This window comes from Microtus pennsylvanicus, chromosome 2 (genome assembly GCF_037038515.1).
Source record: "Microtus pennsylvanicus isolate mMicPen1 chromosome 2, mMicPen1.hap1, whole genome shotgun sequence".
NCBI classification, from domain to species: domain Eukaryota; kingdom Metazoa; phylum Chordata; class Mammalia; order Rodentia; family Cricetidae; genus Microtus; species Microtus pennsylvanicus.
The window spans coordinates 105,813,872-105,832,829 of NC_134580.1; the positions used below are offsets into that span (position 1 = coordinate 105,813,872).

General features: G+C 43.1%; 2 protein-coding genes across 3 annotated transcripts in view; both read right to left on the reverse strand.

The window, feature by feature from the left end:
* Nphp1 (nephrocystin 1) overlaps window positions 1-12,370 on the reverse strand; it is a 61,213-nt gene extending 48,843 nt beyond the window's left edge. For both annotated transcript variants that reach the window (XM_075962100.1, XM_075962099.1), the window contains exons 1-3: window positions 12,254-12,370; window positions 5,002-5,075; window positions 1,915-1,975 (exon numbers count right to left, since the gene is read on the reverse strand). In XM_075962100.1, coding sequence (XP_075818215.1) covers window positions 1,915-1,975; window positions 5,002-5,075; window positions 12,254-12,322 — 204 coding nt within the window. In that variant the 5' untranslated portion in view covers window positions 12,323-12,370. The remainder of the gene's footprint in view (window positions 1-1,914; window positions 1,976-5,001; window positions 5,076-12,253) is intronic.
* A 3,563-nt stretch (window positions 12,371-15,933) lies between these two features.
* Window positions 15,934-16,946, reverse strand: Mtln (mitoregulin). The gene is made up of 2 exons (XM_075962103.1): window positions 16,680-16,946; window positions 15,934-16,028 (listed from the first exon to the last, which is right to left on the reverse strand). Exon 1 carries the CDS (start codon window positions 16,911-16,913, stop codon window positions 16,743-16,745), a length of 171 nt encoding a protein of 56 aa, XP_075818218.1. The 5' UTR covers window positions 16,914-16,946; the 3' UTR covers window positions 15,934-16,028; window positions 16,680-16,742.
* Window positions 16,947-18,958: the final 2,012 nt, after the last annotated feature.

Below are 18,958 nucleotides of genomic sequence, written 5' to 3' on the forward strand. Positions count from 1 at the left end.
TTGAGGCCACTCTGGTCTATAGAGTGAGTTCCAGGATGTCTAGAACTATATAGTGAGACTCTGTCTCAAAAAACAAACGCACACAATAAATAAATAAATAAATAACAAAACTTCAATAAATGCTGTAAGACAAGATTACATTTACATTGGAGGATAAGAAAGAGTCTATAGTTCATTGACTTGGAATTCAAACCAAATGAAAAATAAAATTATATGACTCAAACGTTTTTGGGCTTTCTTGCTTCCTTGATATATATTATAGATCTTATATAATCAGTATGAGACAGGTTTGGGCAGTACAAAAATAAGAAAAGCTTGTTCCTAGATTCCAACACTGACTGATAAAGAAAGGTCTCTTGCCCCTTGAGAGCATCATTTTGTTGTTACATTTTCTCTGCCTAAGGGACTGGCCTGTCTCTGACACTGAGTTCTGTACAATTGGAAAGGTTCAGATCAGATGGTCAGGTGCAGGACCAAGCCTTCAGAACAGGTGGTCAGGTGCAGGACCAAGCCATCAGAACAGGTGGCTCCACTTGAGATGCTCCATGGGGCTTTAGCCCTAGACACCATGGAAACTCTGGTTCATGTTTAAAAATCCCAGGACTGCCAAGAGCAAATTCTTGTTCATCTTTCTTTTGTGAAGTCACTGATATGAGTGACACTGTGTCATCAAGAGGCCTCTTAGCCAGGTACTCTCCCCCCACAGAAGCGTTTCTTAACTGTTAACACACAACTAATCCAATGTAAAAGAAAGGGGAACCCTGTGAGTAGATGTTTCCAGGCTGTCTGAGTTGGCGATGCTGGGTAACGTGATCAGAGAGACTTAGCTGAGGTCATGGCTGCTCTGCTCTCATAACAAAGCTAAGGGAACTGTGCTGGCTGATCCTGCTTGTCCACTTAACGCACCTCGCAAAGGGAACCTCAGCTGAGGAACTGCCTCCATCAGCCTGGCCTGTGGCATGACTGGGGGAATTTTTCTTTTCTTTTTTTTTTTTCTTTTCTTTTCTTTTCTTTTTTCTTTTGGTTTTTCGAGACAGGGTTCTTCTCTGTATCTTTGGAGCCTGTCCTGGGACTTGCTCTGTAGATCAGGGTGGCCTCGAATTTACAGAGATCCACCTGCCTCTGCCTCCCGAGTGCTGGGATTAAAGGCGTGCACCACCGCCACCTGGCAGGACTTTTTCTTGACTGTGAATTGATGTTGAAGGGCCCAGCCCAGGCAGGTGGGCCTGTGTATAAGAATGGGGGCTGGACGTGAGCTTGAGAGCAGGCCCGTGAGCAGCATTCTGTTGTAAGATATTTGATTACACTATGTAAAGATGTGTCACTGTGATTGGTTTAATAAAAAGCTAAATGGCCAATAGTTAGGCAGGAAGAATAGGTGGGACTTCCAGACAAAGAGAGGAACTGGGGATGAATCTAAGCCTGGAGGAGACACCAGGAGACACAGAACAAGTCAGAGGTACAGAATGAAAGAAAGGTAATAAAAAATGTGGTAAAAGATTGATTAGTAAAAGTGGTTAAATTTAAGTTATAAGAGCTAGTGGGGAAAGCCTAAGTAAGCTATAGGCTGAACTTTCATAATTAATAACGAGTCTTCGGATCATTGTTTGCGAGCTTGCAGCCAAAGAAAAATGCATCTACAGCATTCCTCTGTGGGTCCTGTCTCCAAGTTCCTGCCTTGAGTGCCTGCCCTGGCTTCCCCTGATGACGAACTGTAACCTTGAGTTAGGTAACTTTCCTCCTTGAAGCTGGCTTTGGTCATGTTTATCACAGCAACAGAAGCAAACTAGAGGAGCAATTCAGAGCTGACTGCATTAGACTTCATCTCTAATGCAAACCCAGAAACTGCCCCACTGCAATTCATTCCCACTCAAAGGATTTGTATAAAGGATATTTGTGATTTATCATACTTACCTTGCTTAATTTTTGAAGAGCATTTTTATTTTCATCTACTGCCTGTTTTAACTGGATACATCTAAAATTTTTTAAAAGATAAAGTATAAGTCAGTTCTCTATTGTCAGAATTAGGCAATTATTTTCATGAAATCATTCAGTCGCTGAGCAACAAGATGTACTATTCACCTACAATACGGTTTGTCACATGAAGACAGCTGAAGTTACTATCCCGAGCAAAGACAAATGGCTTTTAGAGAACTGTGACCAGGTCACCAAACCTGGGCTCCTCAGGCCAATATCCTAGGGTAATTCTTCCTATGCCAGAGGTTCATCCTGAGCAGCTTTTACAGTTACTGTCACGAGAACAAGTCACACTGCCAGGTATGGTGTGCTTCTTCTAGATCTGTGCTACGCTGCTATGTGAAAGTTCTAGGCCCAACATCACGGGGTCCAGCTAAGCACCTCCCCTCACAGAACTGGCATTTCTCAGCGCCCCCAAACACTTGATTGTCTTCCTTATTCAATGGCTAATTTGATTTCCGCATTTCCATTTAACAGGCATCTCACAGCGCTATTGTGAAGATGACGAAGAAAGCTTGCATGGTGCTGAGTATGCGGCTTAGACAGAGGATGAAATATACACAGGCTTCCTCTTCCTAACACAATTCCGTCCTTACCTCTCCACTCCGACACTGACCCACTGACAGCCATATTTTTACACACAGTTTTGAAAAGTCTCCCGCTGTCACCTCCACATTATTCATCATTATTATTTTATCTTGGGGGAAAGGAAAGGAGTAGGAGCTAGAGAGACCGCAGAAAGTGGTAGCGGAGGAGCTGAAACTCATGGTCCTTTTCAGCTGCACAGTGACTGGAAGGCCAGTTTAGGATTCACAGACTCTGTCAGTCCCCCTCCCTTCTTCTTTTTAAATGAAATATTACATAATACATCATCTTTTAAACTCTTTGGGCATCATAAGTGAAGTCTGCTCACGCTGTGCGCCCATCAGCACTGTCTCACCAAATGACCTTTTCTTGCTCTTTAGATTGTTCTCAAGCAATCAGTTCATAACATAGTCATCAAACTTAAGAGACTGTCCAGACAGAATCTCTCTCTTGTTGCAGCAGATAACTGATCAGTTCTGGTTTTTTGTTTGTTTTTTTGGTGTGTGTGTGTTTTTCGAGACAGGGTTTCTCTGTGTTTCTTTGGAGCGAGTCCTGGAACTAGCTCTTGTAGACCAAGCTGGCCTCAAACTCACAGAGATCCACCTGCCTCTGCCTCCCTAGTGCTGGGATTAAAGGTGTGTGCCACCACAGCCTGGCAACTGATCAGTTCTGAAGGCAGCTGGCTGATGGGGTTGGGGTAGCTAGCAGCTCAGCTGCGTTGTACTGGTGCTCCTCAGAGAAAGGACGAGTCATGCAGGGCAAAAGAGACCCCTTTACAGGACATTATCTCATGGCTGAAATTGTGGGGGCAAGCCATGATAATCTAAGTCTGGGCAGAAAGGAAGTTCTTTACTTCCAACCATTATCACCTAGGACTCTGGCCATCGATAAGTTTAAATGGAGTCTGGAGTCTCAATAGTTTACCCTGAGACAAGGCCTAGCAGACCAAGATTACTCGACCCCCACCCAAGAGCAGACCCTGAATGGAAATTCCTGGCATTCCAAGCACTGTAGATAGAAACACCTGCCAGCACTTCACCAGGACAACCCTAGACAAATGTCAGCCAATCAGGGGTCCTGAACCTAAAAGACCCCTCACCCCCACCTTTACTACTATAAAAACCCAATTCTAATTGAACTTGGGGCTCTCTGGATATTATGTTGGACATGCGAAGAGGCCGAGTTTGCAAACTTGATTAAAATAAAGGCTCTTTGCTTTTACATATGGGACTTGGTCTCCTTTGTTGGCTTTTGTGGGACCCATGGATTTGGGCATAACAGAAACATTCTGCTTTGGTGAGAAAGAAGTGTCACAGGTATCTGTCCTGTACAGGAGACACCCTTACCTTGTTACAGCACTGTATTTCAGTTGATGGACATTTTTCTTTTAGGATTAAAAGTCAGTATAAAATGTTGTCAATAACAGCCACAACAGGTTGGGGGTGTTGCTCGGTGTATTTTATACCTAACACCTGGAACTCCCTGGTCTCAAAACCTGCAAAAATGACTAAAACCACAAACTGGTCAGGGATATGGCTCAGTGGTAGAGCTCTCATACACGTCCCAGTACAGGAGCAAGACAGAAAGTCACGTGGACATATGAGCCACAGGTGATTTGTGCATGGCCACTGATCTTTAAATTAGCCGGGATTGGGCATTTTAACAAGTCATGTGTGATCAACTCAATTATTCCATAATACACGCCAATGAAAGAACTGATTCTGGCCACAAGAATAATATCAAACCTTCTCTGGTCTTACTATCAGCCCAGGGCTTGCACCAGGCACTTGTGTAATTTTTACAACAAATACAGAATGGTATATTCATCTGCTTTATCTTCAGATCACAAGGTGTGCAGAACACTGATAACCACTGTATTGATTTGATGTCTATGCTGATTTTATGGGGGGAGGAGGGCGTAGTTATATCTACAAATAAAAAACAGAAAGTACAAAGAAACTACAAAATGGAAGAAATGAGGAAACTGGGGGAAGTGGAAATGACAGAGTGACTGTGAGCATGATGCGAACTAGACTGGTCTCTGCTGTCGGTCCAGAGAAAGCCCATGGCAGGTGGGGGGTGGGGAGCCGCAGGACTAAACCGGCCTCCTGGAGATAGGGTCTAATTGGTGATCTGAGGTGTGGGGAAAGGCGATTGGAAGGGAAGCCTAAGTAACTGGAGGTCTGTGTTTGCAGTGGTCTGTGTGTACGTAGGCAACCTTCAGGGCTCTTCATAGGTTCAGGAAGGACTGCATTAGCAGGACCTGAGAGTGAGTTTTGGGTCCTCTGATGTCAGAAGGACGCTCATGCCCATTAGACATTTTCAGCTGCTCCTGGGTAAGGGGAGGGGCTTTCAACTGGTTTGAGCCAGACAAAGCTTCTTCCTCAAAATTCAAGAGGGGGGGAGGGAGGGAGGTAGCGCATGAGCTGCACACATTACCTTTGGTAAATATCTCTTCTTTTACTCGGTTCCAGAGCACCTGTCAGTTGGCTTTCAGTAACCAAACTATCAACCTGTGACAAATAGAGACAATTTAAGACATCGTGCCAACTATTGCATAGCCTTAGGAAACAGAATTCTATAGTGTTTCCTCCAATGTATAAAGAACAGTTTTGAACATGGGCATACAATAAAGTATAATTTTATAGCAAATACTACTACCTGGATTCTGTCATTAACATCTTATTATGCCTGTTTGCTTTATCTATCCAGGTTTTTTTTTTCCTTGCAAGTTATCAATACACTTTCCTCGAATAATATACCACTGGCCTCACTAACTAGAGTTCACTGCTTAATGCAAAATTCACACATGGAGATGCCCAGATCTGAAGCCCACATTTGATGCACCTGAGCGATGTGTTTGCTTTAGAAGCCCAAACCTTATCAAGACAAACCACCCTGAACAGTGACTTTACTTCCTCCCTAAGGGATCTTCACTGCCTTTCTCCTGAGACAAACCTGCTCAGTTTCCCACTGCAAATGAGTTGCCCTGCTCACGAACATTTCTGTAAAGGGAGTTGGTGAGCCTGGCTCTGTGTAAGCCTCCTGGGCCCCGTTCTTTTGAGGTGTTTCTTACGTATGCATTGGTTTATTCCTTACTGTCAAGTAAGGTTCACGGTCTTGACTATACCAGGACTTCCTCTTGACCTAGTAATTTACAAAAACTTCTTTTTTGTTAAGTACCCACAAAGAGGCACACTTCCTTGGCTTTTCTACAGAGTACGTGGGGAAGGCAGTGTTGGAGAGGGGAAGACATAAAATCATATTAGCTCCCTTTTCATTCTTGGTGTTTGGTGCCCAGCAGAGCGCTACTAAAATTCACCCCCAGTGACAGGGCCGTCATCAAAGGCATGGCCCAAATGACAGATGATTCTGTGTTCTGTGGATACCAGGTTTTCCCTTCAGGTATTGCTGTGGGAACCAGCAAAACTAATCAACACTGTCAACACGTCCTTCCCAGACACAGTGTAAAAGGGCTTCTCACCCTCACCACGGACTCTTCTTTCCAACCCAAAGACCATTACAGAAAACCACGAGATAAAAACGCAGAGTTGTGGAGCCCCGTTCCAAACGATACACGACAACACAACTCCTGCACCTACATGCTGATGTGAACTACGAAGAGCTACGAAGAACTACGAAGACAACTAAGGAATGCTAAGAGCTGGAGGAATAGTTTGTCTCCAGGGAAGAGCACACCAACGCCATCTAATACCAAATGGTCAGCTCTGAAAATGTATACATGCAAGTAACATTATACAGACTGAGTAGGCTGTATTTATATATTTAGGGACACACACACACCCTCACAGACGTAACAATGATTAAAGAAAAAGAGGCAAAAAGAGAAAGATAGTGGGAGCAGAGGAGGTGGGTGGTGGTGGTACACAGGAGGATGGGGTGAAGGAAAGGGAAATTATAATCTCAAATATATATATATACACACACATATACACAAATTATATATATGTATATATCTAATCTAAAGAGTAGGTCTCCTGAGCCAATCTGTCTCCTGATCAAATAATCCTGAAAATGGCAACTGAGAGTTTCCTGCTGAAAGATCACATTCCCCAGCTTCCCCTGTGGCCTGCGGAAGTTATTTCCATCTTGACGTGGCCCATGCCATCTTCTTCTGTAGGCCTTTGGCCATCTGCACACATGAATGACAAAGATGCTCCCTAGCTGTGAATAAGCATGGTCCCGCCTAAGACCAGTCCAAGTCGATCCTTCCACCTTCCATGGCTCTACAGCTGCTTTAGATCACCTAATATAATGATGCCCGAAACCCGGGTTAGGAAATCCAGGTTAGCAACCTACTAGCTACTCAAGGTCACCCATGACCAAGCCTCCCTGGCTCTCCTATGCTCTCTGGCCCCGGGAGAAGGGTCACCTGCTTCTCTCAAGCTGTCTTTTCTTTCCACTCTCTGTCTCTTCCCTTTTTCTCTCATCTTACTGACAACCCCTTCCCAAGTGTTAGGTCATTTTGAGACGTGGAAGATGCTCTGAGTGATTGGATATTGATCCGTTTTTGCTTGGTCCCTCATCTATTCCAAATTTCCTATAGAATTGAAACTGGCAATTCTTCTTCAACCTTCAATGGAAATCTGGCTCCATATACATTGGGCAAATGGCCATTGCTGACCCAAATTTGGAACTTTTGAATTTCAATATCTAAACTGATTTAAACAATTCCATAAAACAGAATGGTAGTGTGGGCAAGGCCTCCTCCCCCACAAAACTCCCAGCTCATGTAAATCTCTCTCAAGGCTCTGGCTTAAAACCACACCCAGAGCCCAAATGCCCACAATTTCAGCTGAGCCTCCAAACTTGCAGCTTTACAATTATTCCTGAGATAACATGAAATTCTTTTGCCTTATGCTTTTTCCCCTCTACTTGTATGTCTGTCTTCTCAAGTCTGGAAAATCCTGCTTGCATCTTGCTTGTAAGAGCTAAGGGGTAAAAGCACCTCAGGTTGTCTATCCATCTGCAGACACATGCAAACGGCTATGGAGATGTATGTCACCAGGCCAGTCTTACAAAGAAAGATTCAAATGTCTTTTGGGTATGGATAATATTTAAAAAATTGTTTCATGTGTTTATTCTACTGAGAAGCTTGGCTCTGGAGTTGGAATTTGGCCCGTCTACTCCAGATCCAAGTTTTGTTGTTGTTGTTTTTAAATTTCCTCCAAAGCCTCTATTCTGGGTCAGGGAGGCCACCTGATTCTGTGACAGGGAAAAGAGAGGAACCCAGAACAGCCGGGAAAGGAACACTGCATTCCTGGGGAGGTTACAAGCGGCAAGGTGAGTAACTCTGAATTCTCCCCACTTTTCCGTACTTTTATTTACTATCTTTAAAACTTTTGGTGAGACTTTAACTTTCTGTACTTTAGGAATTCTAAGTTCATTGACTGCGCTTTAAGGAGGATGTTTAGAGAATCTTGATTTGCTATAGCATACTATGTATGTAACCTGGCTTTAACTCTCGTTTTAGAAGAAAAAAGTTTTGTCTAAACTCTTGTTTAGATAAGGAGTCCTAACAGGCTCACCTTGGAGTGATGGCTTGCAGCCATCTTGGCTGGTGACCTCATCAGGAAGTGAACCTGCTGTGTAACTTTACCACCATCTTGGTTAAGGTGATCATGTGATGTCCTTCTACTTATCACTGTATCCCCTTTTACTAAGGATGCAGCACCAGGCTCCTAAGATGGTTTGTTTTAAAATTGGGTCATACAGAAAAAACCATGATAGTTTTGCTATCTTTGTTAAGCTTTAGCTATTTGGTGAAACTGAGTCACATAAGAAAACTGGCATTGGGCTGGAGAGATGGCTCAGTGGTTAAGAGCATTGCCTGCTCTTCCAAAGGTCCTGAGTTCAATTCCCAGCAACCACATGGTGGCTCACAACCATCTGTAAAGAGGTCTGGTGCCCTCTCTGGCCTGCAGACATACACACAGACAGAATATTGTATACATAATAAATAAATAAATAAATAAATAAATAAATAAATAAATATTTAAAAAAAAAAGAAAAGAAAACTGGCATTTTATAAGTGCGCACTATAAAAGGATCATAACAATGAGGTCCTCAGTCTCTCTGTGGACTGTATTTATGGTTAAAGTTCAAGAATTAAATTTTTTTAAGGTTCAAACTTTATAACAGATAGTTATAAAATTTCAACTTTATAAAAGTTACTAACTTCTCATATATTGTTGAAGATAATTAAAATATACAAATTAATGGTCAGTCATGCTTATTACAAATGTAATTCATTTCCAGAAACAAGCTTGGAGGTAGAGACCAATTTTATCTCCCATCATAGATTGTTCTGTGTGTTGACAAAATTAAGCCTAAAGCAAGTATGCCAACAGCAAACAAGTTTGAGGTAAACTTAAAAGTTTGTTTAATGTAAAATGATATTTAAAATATGGTATATAAAATTGGTTATGAAAAATTGAATGTTTAAGTTAAATGAATTCTATTTATAATACACTTGCATGAAAGGACGTCCATGCTCAAGAAGTTCCCTTGAATGGAGCACAGGTCATCCCAGCAAAGTAAGTCGCATGCTGGGAAATAAGACTTGCCAGAAGCCTGCTGCTTCTGCCTCTGGCTGTGCAGGTCTAATCAGCTTCGGCCATGTAGGCCAAATCAGAATGAAAACAAATAAAGATATCCTTATGAAAAGATGAGTTACTCCTCATGACTCATATGACACAGGATGGTTTTTCTGGCTCAATGGAAGATCTCAGTTTACACTCATACCCTAAATGTCTCAAACAACAGAGAGGAAAATCGCAATTACTCTGCCCTGTCTTCCTAACTGACATATGAGGATACTATGTCCAGGGGAACCTTGGACATAAGCCACCACCTGGCTGGTAATGAACCTACGTGCTGGTTCACTTGCCCGTGCCCTTGACCCTGGTATTAAGTTCCTCTTAGCAAAGGATGATTCCGGGGTCCACACCCTAATCACCTGTGTTGCCTCATTAGAGGAGGAGGCCAAATACTCTATCGTCAAAATCACAGCTTGGACTATCCAAGCGGTGTCTCTGACAGTTGGTTTTGTTGGAGTTACTCTTGGAATGTGTTCTCAGGCTCCTCCCAGGAGTAGCGGCTAGGAGTGAATCGATTTCAGCTTTGGTTATTCAAAGGCCTCTATGGAAACACGTTTCTCCAGGTGTAGCTTGTCCTTGTGATTGTGTACAGCCTGAACTCCTGAGAACTTTCCTCACGTGACCTTTCTGAACCCCCCCCCCCAGAGTATAAACTGTCTGATGTTCTGAATGAAGTTGGCTATGGCATGAGACTTTAGTCCACCTGAGTTATTGGCTCCATTCTCCCGGGTCCCACTGCCTCTAGAGTGGAAACATACATATTTAAGGATGATGTTTAAATACACATAAACATTGAAGTTCAGGTTAATCATATCTATATTCTCAAAAGTATTTCTTTATGATGAAAACATACAAAATTGTGCAATTTTAAAACAAAAGCCCAAAACTGTGTGACTTGTGAACTCCAGTAAGCCTCTCAATCTGTTAGAGATTATTAAATAAATTATTTAGTGAAAAAAAATTCTTGGTAATAATTCTTGCCTTTAATCCCAGCACTCAGGAGGCAAAGGCTGGAGGATCTCTGTGAGTTCAAGGCTAACCAGGTCTATCTATTGAGTTCCAGATCAGCCGGAGTTACATAATCAAACTAAGATAAAATAAGAATTTCTGAAAACAAATGAACAATCCATTAATTGTAATTTATTTGGTTATTTTATTACTTCTTTTATTTTTTGAGATTATAATATAATCACAGCATTTCCCCCTTTCCTTGGTTCTTAAGAGTAACAGGAATTTAGTGCCTTGAAAAAATTATATAAAGGCAAACAATAACCACTAGCAGTTTGCCCTATATACTATTCTGTCCTGCTTCCTTCTATATGTTTGTCTACTATACATAGCAAATGTTATTGAAATAGTGTGTATTCCATTTTACATCCTTTTTCCTTTTCATATTTATTTATTTTATGTGTGTGAGTATTTGCCTTCATATGTGCCGTGTACCACATGCATGCGTGGTGCCTTCAGAGGTCAGAATCAGGCATCAGCTCCTCAGGAGTTAGACAGCTGTGAGCCACCGTGCGGGTGCTGGGAACTGTATGAGGGGCCTCTGGGAGAGCAGCCAGTTTTCTCAGCCACTGAGCCATCTCCCCAGCTCCTTATATTCTTTTTCTAACTTGATCTCTTACCACAAATATTTACCCCCAAACCCCAAAAGCTCTAGCAAAAATCTCTTCATAGCACTATCAGATTCCACCCGACAGTACTAAGTCGATAAGGAATAGGAAATGACATCACCAAGGGAAACTGCAGCCTTGTCTTGGTAGCTGTGTCTCCTGGCAGTCAGAATGCCCCTTTGTGGTTAAATATTCTGAAGCTGCAGTTAGATTGTTCCCGTTGTAACAGAGCCAAGGAGGGCAGAACACTTTCTCAGTTGCCACACATGGACCAGAACAAAGTGCCCCGTCCTCCAAAAAATCAGACTTCATGATAACGCTTCCATTGTGATTCTGACATTCCCCACCCCCACACATGGGCATTTCTACAGAATCATCATCATAAGTACCTCAAAACGAGAGTCCAGTCAGCCACGATTCAGGAGAGAAAGAGGGTCATTTAAAACTTGTTTCCAATCTACAATGGGAGAAGCCCAGGCTGGTCTCCGGCTCTTGCGGCCCTCTCCAGTCTCTCTGAAGGATATGCTTTATTTTGCTATACAAACTTCTGCGTAAGTGTTGAGTCCTGCCACTAAACCCTTCCCCTCAAGACAAGAACTGAGAAGCCCTGTAATAACAATAATCCATCTATGGATTAGCTTAATCCATCCCCCAATACTGATCATTTATTCATATCCCGTTTTTTCCCATTATAAGCAAAAAAAAAAATGTGGTGAACACTTTTATATATTCATCCCAATTTTAAATTATTACAAATGGTAGATTCCTGGAAATGTAATCAGCCAGCCTAGGAGAATCAATGTTTGCTGTATCTTGTCAAACTGCTGTCCAGAAATGTAGCTTATACACCTGAGCATCGCCTGTTCCATCACGTCTTCCCCAGCACTGAGCTTTGACGTAAAATCTTTGAGATCTTACCTCTTTTGTAAGTGATTGATTTCCTTTGAAATTAACTTTTCTTTTTCTTTTTCTTTTTTTTTTCTTTTGGTTTTTTTGAGACAGGGTTTCTCTGTGGTTTTGGAGCCTGTCCTGGAACTAGCTCTTGTAGACCAGGCTGGTCTCGAACTCACAGAGATCCGCCTGCCTCTGCCTCCCGAGTGCGGGATTAAAGGCGTGCGCCACCACCGCCCGGCTTGAAATTAACTTTTCTTAAATTACTAATATCCTGTCCTTGGCTCGTTTATCGGACCTCAGGTATTAAGTCTATTCGTTGACACCTGTTACACTTGCCTTTGAGAAAGTGATGACTTTCAAAGGAGTGGCGCAGGACTGGGGTGGAACTGGATAGTTTAGACTCGGGCGGGAAGGATGAGAGGGGGTTGGTGAGTCGTTAGCTGACTCACAAGGCTTTCTGGAGGTTTTGTCTCCGGCGGGGGGCGGGGTTAAAACGCTGCCGCCGGGCGTTCGGGTCTTGGCGAGCGGCTGGGATGTGGAGCCCTTCTCCCCGACACCTACCTGCAGTTTTAGATCCTGCCCGCGGCGCCTTAGCGCCTGCAGCGGGTCCCGCGGCCGCCGGGCGAGCATCGGCCTAGGCGCCGCCGGCGGGACCGCGCCGGTTGCCAGGGAAACCAACGCGTGAGCTCAGATAGATGACGCTATCAGCCCGCGCCGCCACCCAGCGCCACGGGATTCGCTAAACTGCCTGAAAACAACTGCTCTGGATTCCTAGGGGTGGAGACGTACCTCGGAGTCCCTGACTGCGCGTCTCGTCCCTATCACGACCTCGTACTATTCTCTGTTCTATACAGCTCTCCGACGCATGCGAAACGAGTTCTTAAAATAGTTTAATTATAATAAACTCCTGAGCTGCGAGAGCTTTCCTGTGGGATTTGTGGGACTCAGGGGTTTCGCTGCCTGCTGTCACCCTCTAGGCGGTTTTATTTTCGAAATAGCCTACTGTGTAGCCCTGAATTCACAGAGATTCGCCTGCCGCTCTGCCTCCCCCTAGTGTTGGGATTAAAGGTGTGTGCCATCACACTTGGCCCAGAGGTGGTTTTAAATTCTTGCCTTTTGGGATATTGCTGGTGACTCTCCAGAGTTTTCATGTGATCCACCCTGAATTCTATGGGGGTGGCTATTCTGTCTTGTGCAGCAAGCCTATGGGCAAATAGATATTTCTCAAGAATACCCACATTTTGTTCACTCACAGGAAATGTGGTAGCATTTCCCGAGTGAGACTCAACCCTCTACATTCAATTCCCAAAATCCACTACAGCAACCCAGGACTTAGGAATGGTGATGATCCAGGCTCACCAGTGGGCGATCTGGTATGTTATTCTCAAGGTATCCGACTGTTATTGCGCCTTCTGGCTCCTACTTTACTGATTCCAGTTTGACTAAGACAGAGGTACCATCTTCATGGAAGACAGTTTTCCCGTGTGGGAGAAAATGGAACCTCATACATTTCAGAGAAGGTAGAAGGAAAAGAAATGTTGACACAAGTAATGTCGAAGGGGAATGGTCCACTACAAGGTTAGGGACATAGAGGACGTAACAACACAAACAGGTAGTGTCAGGAAATAAGATTAGCATGGCATAGAACACCAACATGTTTAGAGAGGGATGCCCAGAGGTGACACAAAAGGAGGAGTGTATCTGGATGCTGCATGTAAGCAATGAGAAAAGAGGGCTGAAGACATGGCTCAATGGTTAAGAGTATTAATTGCTCTTGCCGAGGACCCGGGTCCAATCCCAAGCATCCACATGGTAGGTTGTAACCACTTTGTAACTCCTGTTCCAGGGGATCTGACATTGTCTTCTGGCCTCTACAGGTACCAGGTATGATGTAGTACCCAGACATGCACTTGGGTAAAACTCATACAAATAAAATTTAAAATAACAAAAACTACTGCAAATACCAGGTCTTCGAGGAACAGGCCAAGAGGTAGAGCTGGTCCAGTCACAACTCAGTTTAACCTCGAATTTTCAGTTTGGGACAAAATGAAACACACACTAACTAAGCCTCAAAGACTACAAAACTTCCCCTACCCTGGGGCTGGAGAGATGTCTCTAAAGGGACCAGTATCAGATGAAGTTCTCACAGGAAAAGGGAGGGGTATTTGTCCTGGCCGGGTGGGGGGGGGGGGGACGCGGGGCTGACGAAGGACTACTGCCTCTGGTTAGAGAGGAGACAGACTTGGCTCTTAGGCAATTGGCACTTTGTAAGGGTAAAAAGAGGAAACTACATGTTGAGATGAGGTGTTCAATTTTGACTGGCATGTTAAAGGGGGCTTTTGATTGCTGCTGGACTTCAATACTTGATAGCTGAATCATGGTAGTTAGTCTCAGGGGAAAGTGACCAAATAAGGAAATAGACCTGTAGGGCTCGGGTCTACCCTTGTTCCTGGGGTTCATCTTGAAGACAGTTTCTGTTCAGCTGACAAAGCATTCTGTTTGTTCCTGTGCTCCTTCTGCCCCGCCTGGTGATTAGCTGTAGGGCATTGACTCCATTGATGGTATGGTAATTTCCCAGCTGCCTGGGCGGAGGTCCTTGTGCAGCAGTTAGGTACATAAGGATTTCCCCAAGTTTGAATAAACGGCTTTCGGCTGATCTCCTTTCAAATGACCCAGGTCTCTTTGTGTGTTCTTTCAATCTCCAGGCACTTGCCCAACTCGTGTAAGGTACATTGGCGCGCGAACTGTACCGAGGGTATAACACAGAGTAGGGTGTTACATAGATCTTAGTGGCTAGCTTTAGGAATGTAATCTAATGGTTTTTAGCAAGGAAGTGGGAATGGGGGACAAGGGCAAGGCCTCCCAGTCATGTAGCCTTTTGAGCTCAATTAGGAAAATGCCCACTACACATGGAAGATCTGGCATCAAACACCCAGCATTTAGGTAAAAAGATGAGGTGGACAGGGCAGTCTGTAACACAAGTGCTGAGACCAGACCAGCCAAATACAAATTCCCAGCTTCAGTGAGGGCCTCTGGTTAAAGAAGGGGAGGGCTGGAGAGATGGATCCATGGTTAAAATGCCTGCTGCAAAAGTGACTATGTATGTACCAAGTGGAGTGGCAGTCCCTCTGACCAACTTTGGGTCTATACCTACATACATAATCACACATGCACTCGTACACATGTGAACATATGTACATGAAGGCACATACTCCACATACATGAGGAAAAAGAAAAGGCAGAGTGCAATATAGGTAGGCACTTCTGGTCCCCACACAGATGAATACCATCACCTTCCTACTTACTCTACCGCAAAGATCCTCAACTAAGTCTCGGTGAGGAATATTGACCAAAAAGCTTCAGCCAACTAAACAGGATGGAGCTCTAAGAGCCAACATCTCAGCCCTTAATGGACTCACAGAATAAGAACAAAGTTAGAAATAAAAAGGCACAATAACCCTAGAAAAATGGGCAGTGGGGTTTTCCTGAAGAATGAACTTTCTTATGTTAAAGTGCTGAGACACAAAACTGATTTTCTTTTGTTTTGCTTATTTTTTATTGATTTTATTGAGCTCTACATTTTTTCTCTGCCTCTCCCCTCCCCCTCAACCCTCTTCCATGGTACCCATGCTCCCAATTTACTCAGGAGATCTTGTTTTTTTCTATTTCTCATGTATATTAGATCCATGTATGTCTCTCTTAGGGTCCTCTTTGTTGTCTAGGTTCTCTGGGGTTGTGATTTGTGGGCTGGTTTTCTTTGCTTTGTTTAAAAACCACTTATGAGTACATATGATAATTTCTGGGTCTGGGTTACCTCAAAACTGATTTTCTTAAAAATGAGGACAGCACATCAGAAATGCATCTTATAAATAAACAGCCCGGAACTTGGGCACTCGTTATGACTGGCGTTTATCATTAAGCTCTACTCAAAGGTTTCTCTTTCACACATACATTCCATGTTTAGACATAAAGAGTTTTTACACTCAACGTTTGTAGTAAACTTTTATTCTTCAAAGTGCAAATATCTATAATGTTTACTTCAGTCATCTGCCATAGCTCCTATCTTTTCTGACTACATCTAGAAAAGGAACACAGAATGGTCCCTGGATCAGAGCTGCCTCCAGGCTGTACCGAGGATGTGAAAGATTCCTTAAGGCCTCTACTTTCAGGCTCCAGATCTTTTGCTGCAGCAAACTGAATGGTAGGCAAAATATTCATTTCCTTTGTGAGGAGGGAAAAGATTCAAGGTTGTTTAATCTTTTTATTTTAAAAATAGAGTCATAAAGTGCAAGAAGAAATGCTTTCTTTCCAGTGCTTTTTATCCATCTTCGACAAGCTGTTGAAAAAGAAAGAAAAAAAAAATCAGTAACACACAATCTTTAAATTCAAATTACTGTACCGTGACAGTAAACCATGAACAATAAGAAAACTACAGATAGCTATGAAACGTAAGGCTACTGACATCCACTTTTTCTACCAACAACTTAAGATTTAGAATTTAAGTTTGCAGGCTGGAGAGATGGCTCAGAGGTTAAGAGCACTGCCTGCTCTTCCAAAGGTCCGGAGTTCAATTCCCGACTACTACATGGTGGCTCACAACCATCTGTAATGAGGTCTGGTGCCCTCTTCTGGCCTGCAGACACACAGACAGAATATTGTATACATAATAAATAAATATTTAAAAAAAAAGAATTTAAGTTTGCAAAAACTTCAAAGCCACATTAAAAATGAATTCGGGGGTGGGGTAGGCTGGGGCGTGAAATACTTCACAGTTGTCCCGCCCTCCCCCTTTTTCTGCCTAGTATTTTCCATTTCGAAGTTAAATGTTACGGTGCAACGCATCGCACGTGGTAAAACATTCGCTGTAACACCCGAAGAGTAAGTATCTAGAGAAGACCAAACTATTTTCTCTGAGGTCTAGGAACAAACAATATTTCTGCAAGCCGTGCAAAGGCGACTCCCCCGGGCGTGTGGTCGCGCGGCTCACCGGATCCGGGCCGCGTGGGACTTGGGGAGTGAGGACCCGGAGGGCTTGGGCCGCCGCGCGCGCTCAGGCCAGGTCCAGCTTCTTCTGAGTTGTCGCCAGCTGGTCTTGCAACCTCCGCTTCCTCCAGTCCAGGTAACGCCTCCGCAGCCGATTCGCCTGCCAGCCGAGGACCACTCCAGAGGCGAAAGCCACTAGCACGGACACCTGCAGCGTCCTCTCTGACACGTCCGCCATTGCAGCAAGGAGGAATGTAGAGTGAACTACGGAAAGGCGAAAGGATCAAATGTCGCAGTGCTGGTATAAGACCCGCCCCAAGCATGAGTAAGACAAGGGAGCAGCATGCTGCAAGGTCAGGGAACCCTGATTGCTCTTCGGGCTGATGAGGGAGGGGGACTTGATCGGGGGAGGGGGAGGGAAATGGGAGGCGGTGGCGGGGAGGAGGCAGAAATCTTTAATAATAATAATAATAAAGACTGCCCTGATTTCTGGATAGGCTCCGCATTTCTTCCACATTTCTTGTTTGACATTAGACATTGCCTTGTATCATAGCTGAGTTGGTGTCATCTGTTTCTGTTCGTTTTCCTTAGCAGCTGAATAACTAAGCTTTCTGGTAACTTTATTTTAAAATGATAAAGAGAAAATTTGTAATGACACATTATAAATGAACGAATATAGACAATTGCCTTTAATATTTTGTTTATCCCAGTACACATGATGTTATCAAGTCACTATGCAATCAGCTTCCACGTTACCAGTGTCAATGCAATAACCACAGCTCTCATTTTAAGGGAAGTAAGAGTTTATTCTGGAGCCATTATGAGTGCCCATGGCTTGGGAATACAGATTTAGGGTACTCCAACTCCATGTTCAAACATAGAAGTAGTTTCATTAAGTTTTACAGTTCTACAGAACAGAAAAAGTCCTAAATCAAGGCAAATCTAAAATACACCGGCAGTTACAATACGATGGAGGCTTTTTTCTGATGTTACCTTGACGGAGTCCAGGACAGACCGGTTTGTCTGGGTTCCCCTACTGCACACGCACTGACCTTCCAGAGTAGTGCAAATGTCGTTAATAAAGGGGGTTAGTATACAGCTGGATCAATACAGATGGAAATTCAGGCAAGAAAACCAACAGTATCAATAGATACTAATTTAAAATAACCATATTAAGAGAGTATCTTGTAGTTTAATAGTTAAACATAGGAAGGTTTCCCACTGAAGTAGAATGTCCAGGAGCATTGCACCATTATTTAACATCATTTTCTAGGTAGTAACCATTAACACAAAGATATGGCAAAAACAGGAATGACACACGATACACACTGCTTTCATATAGACAATAATATGATGCAGGGTGGTGGTGGCAAATGCCTTGATCCCCAGCACTTGAGAGGCAGCGGCAGGTGGATCTCTGAACTCCATGCCAGCTAGGGCAACACAGAGAAACCCTGTTTTGAAAACAAACAAACAAACAAACAAAAAAAACCCACCCCCAAAACAAAACGATAGTAATATGGAAACTTCTAAGAATCAGCTGAAACCAACAGGTTTCATATATTCAAGCTCCCAGCTAAGAAAAAATGTATGGGGGGGGTATTTAAAATAAACCAGAAAATATAGTCTTAAATATTTAAACTATTACTAGTTTTTGAAAAAACTAGACCTTTTCTTTTTTCAGTTAAGGATAACATTTTAAGACATAGAAGTCAAATGCCATTTAAGACCATGAATCAGTCTATACAGCAGAATTATAAGTTCTTCACAGAAGCAGAAATCTTTAGTCAAAACACAGATGCCAATTTAGGATAATTTGAAGTTATATACATGTCTTATAAAATAAAGACGACATACAGAAAACGAACAAAAACAAAACATGTGCCTAGCCAAATTAAAAAAAAATACATGGATATATGTCTCTTAGAAATATAAATCAAGACTAGAGTGAAATGCTATTTACCTGCCAAAACAAGTCAAAAGCCTGATATATGTGGCAGTGACACAGGAACAGGGCCTTGTGGACCCTGGCATAACTACCATGGGAGTTAGTTGCAGATACTCCCAGCACTTGAGAGACAGAGGCAGGCAAATCTCTATGAGCTCCATGCCAGACAGGGTTACTTAAAGAGACCCTATCTTAAACCAAAAGCAAAGCAAAACTAAAGCAACAAAACATAAATGCAGGCAAAAACTTTCTGAATAGAACTCCAGTAACATAGGAAAAGAAAACTATCAGCAGAGTGAAGAGACAGCACACAATGGGGAAAAACTTTCCCAGCT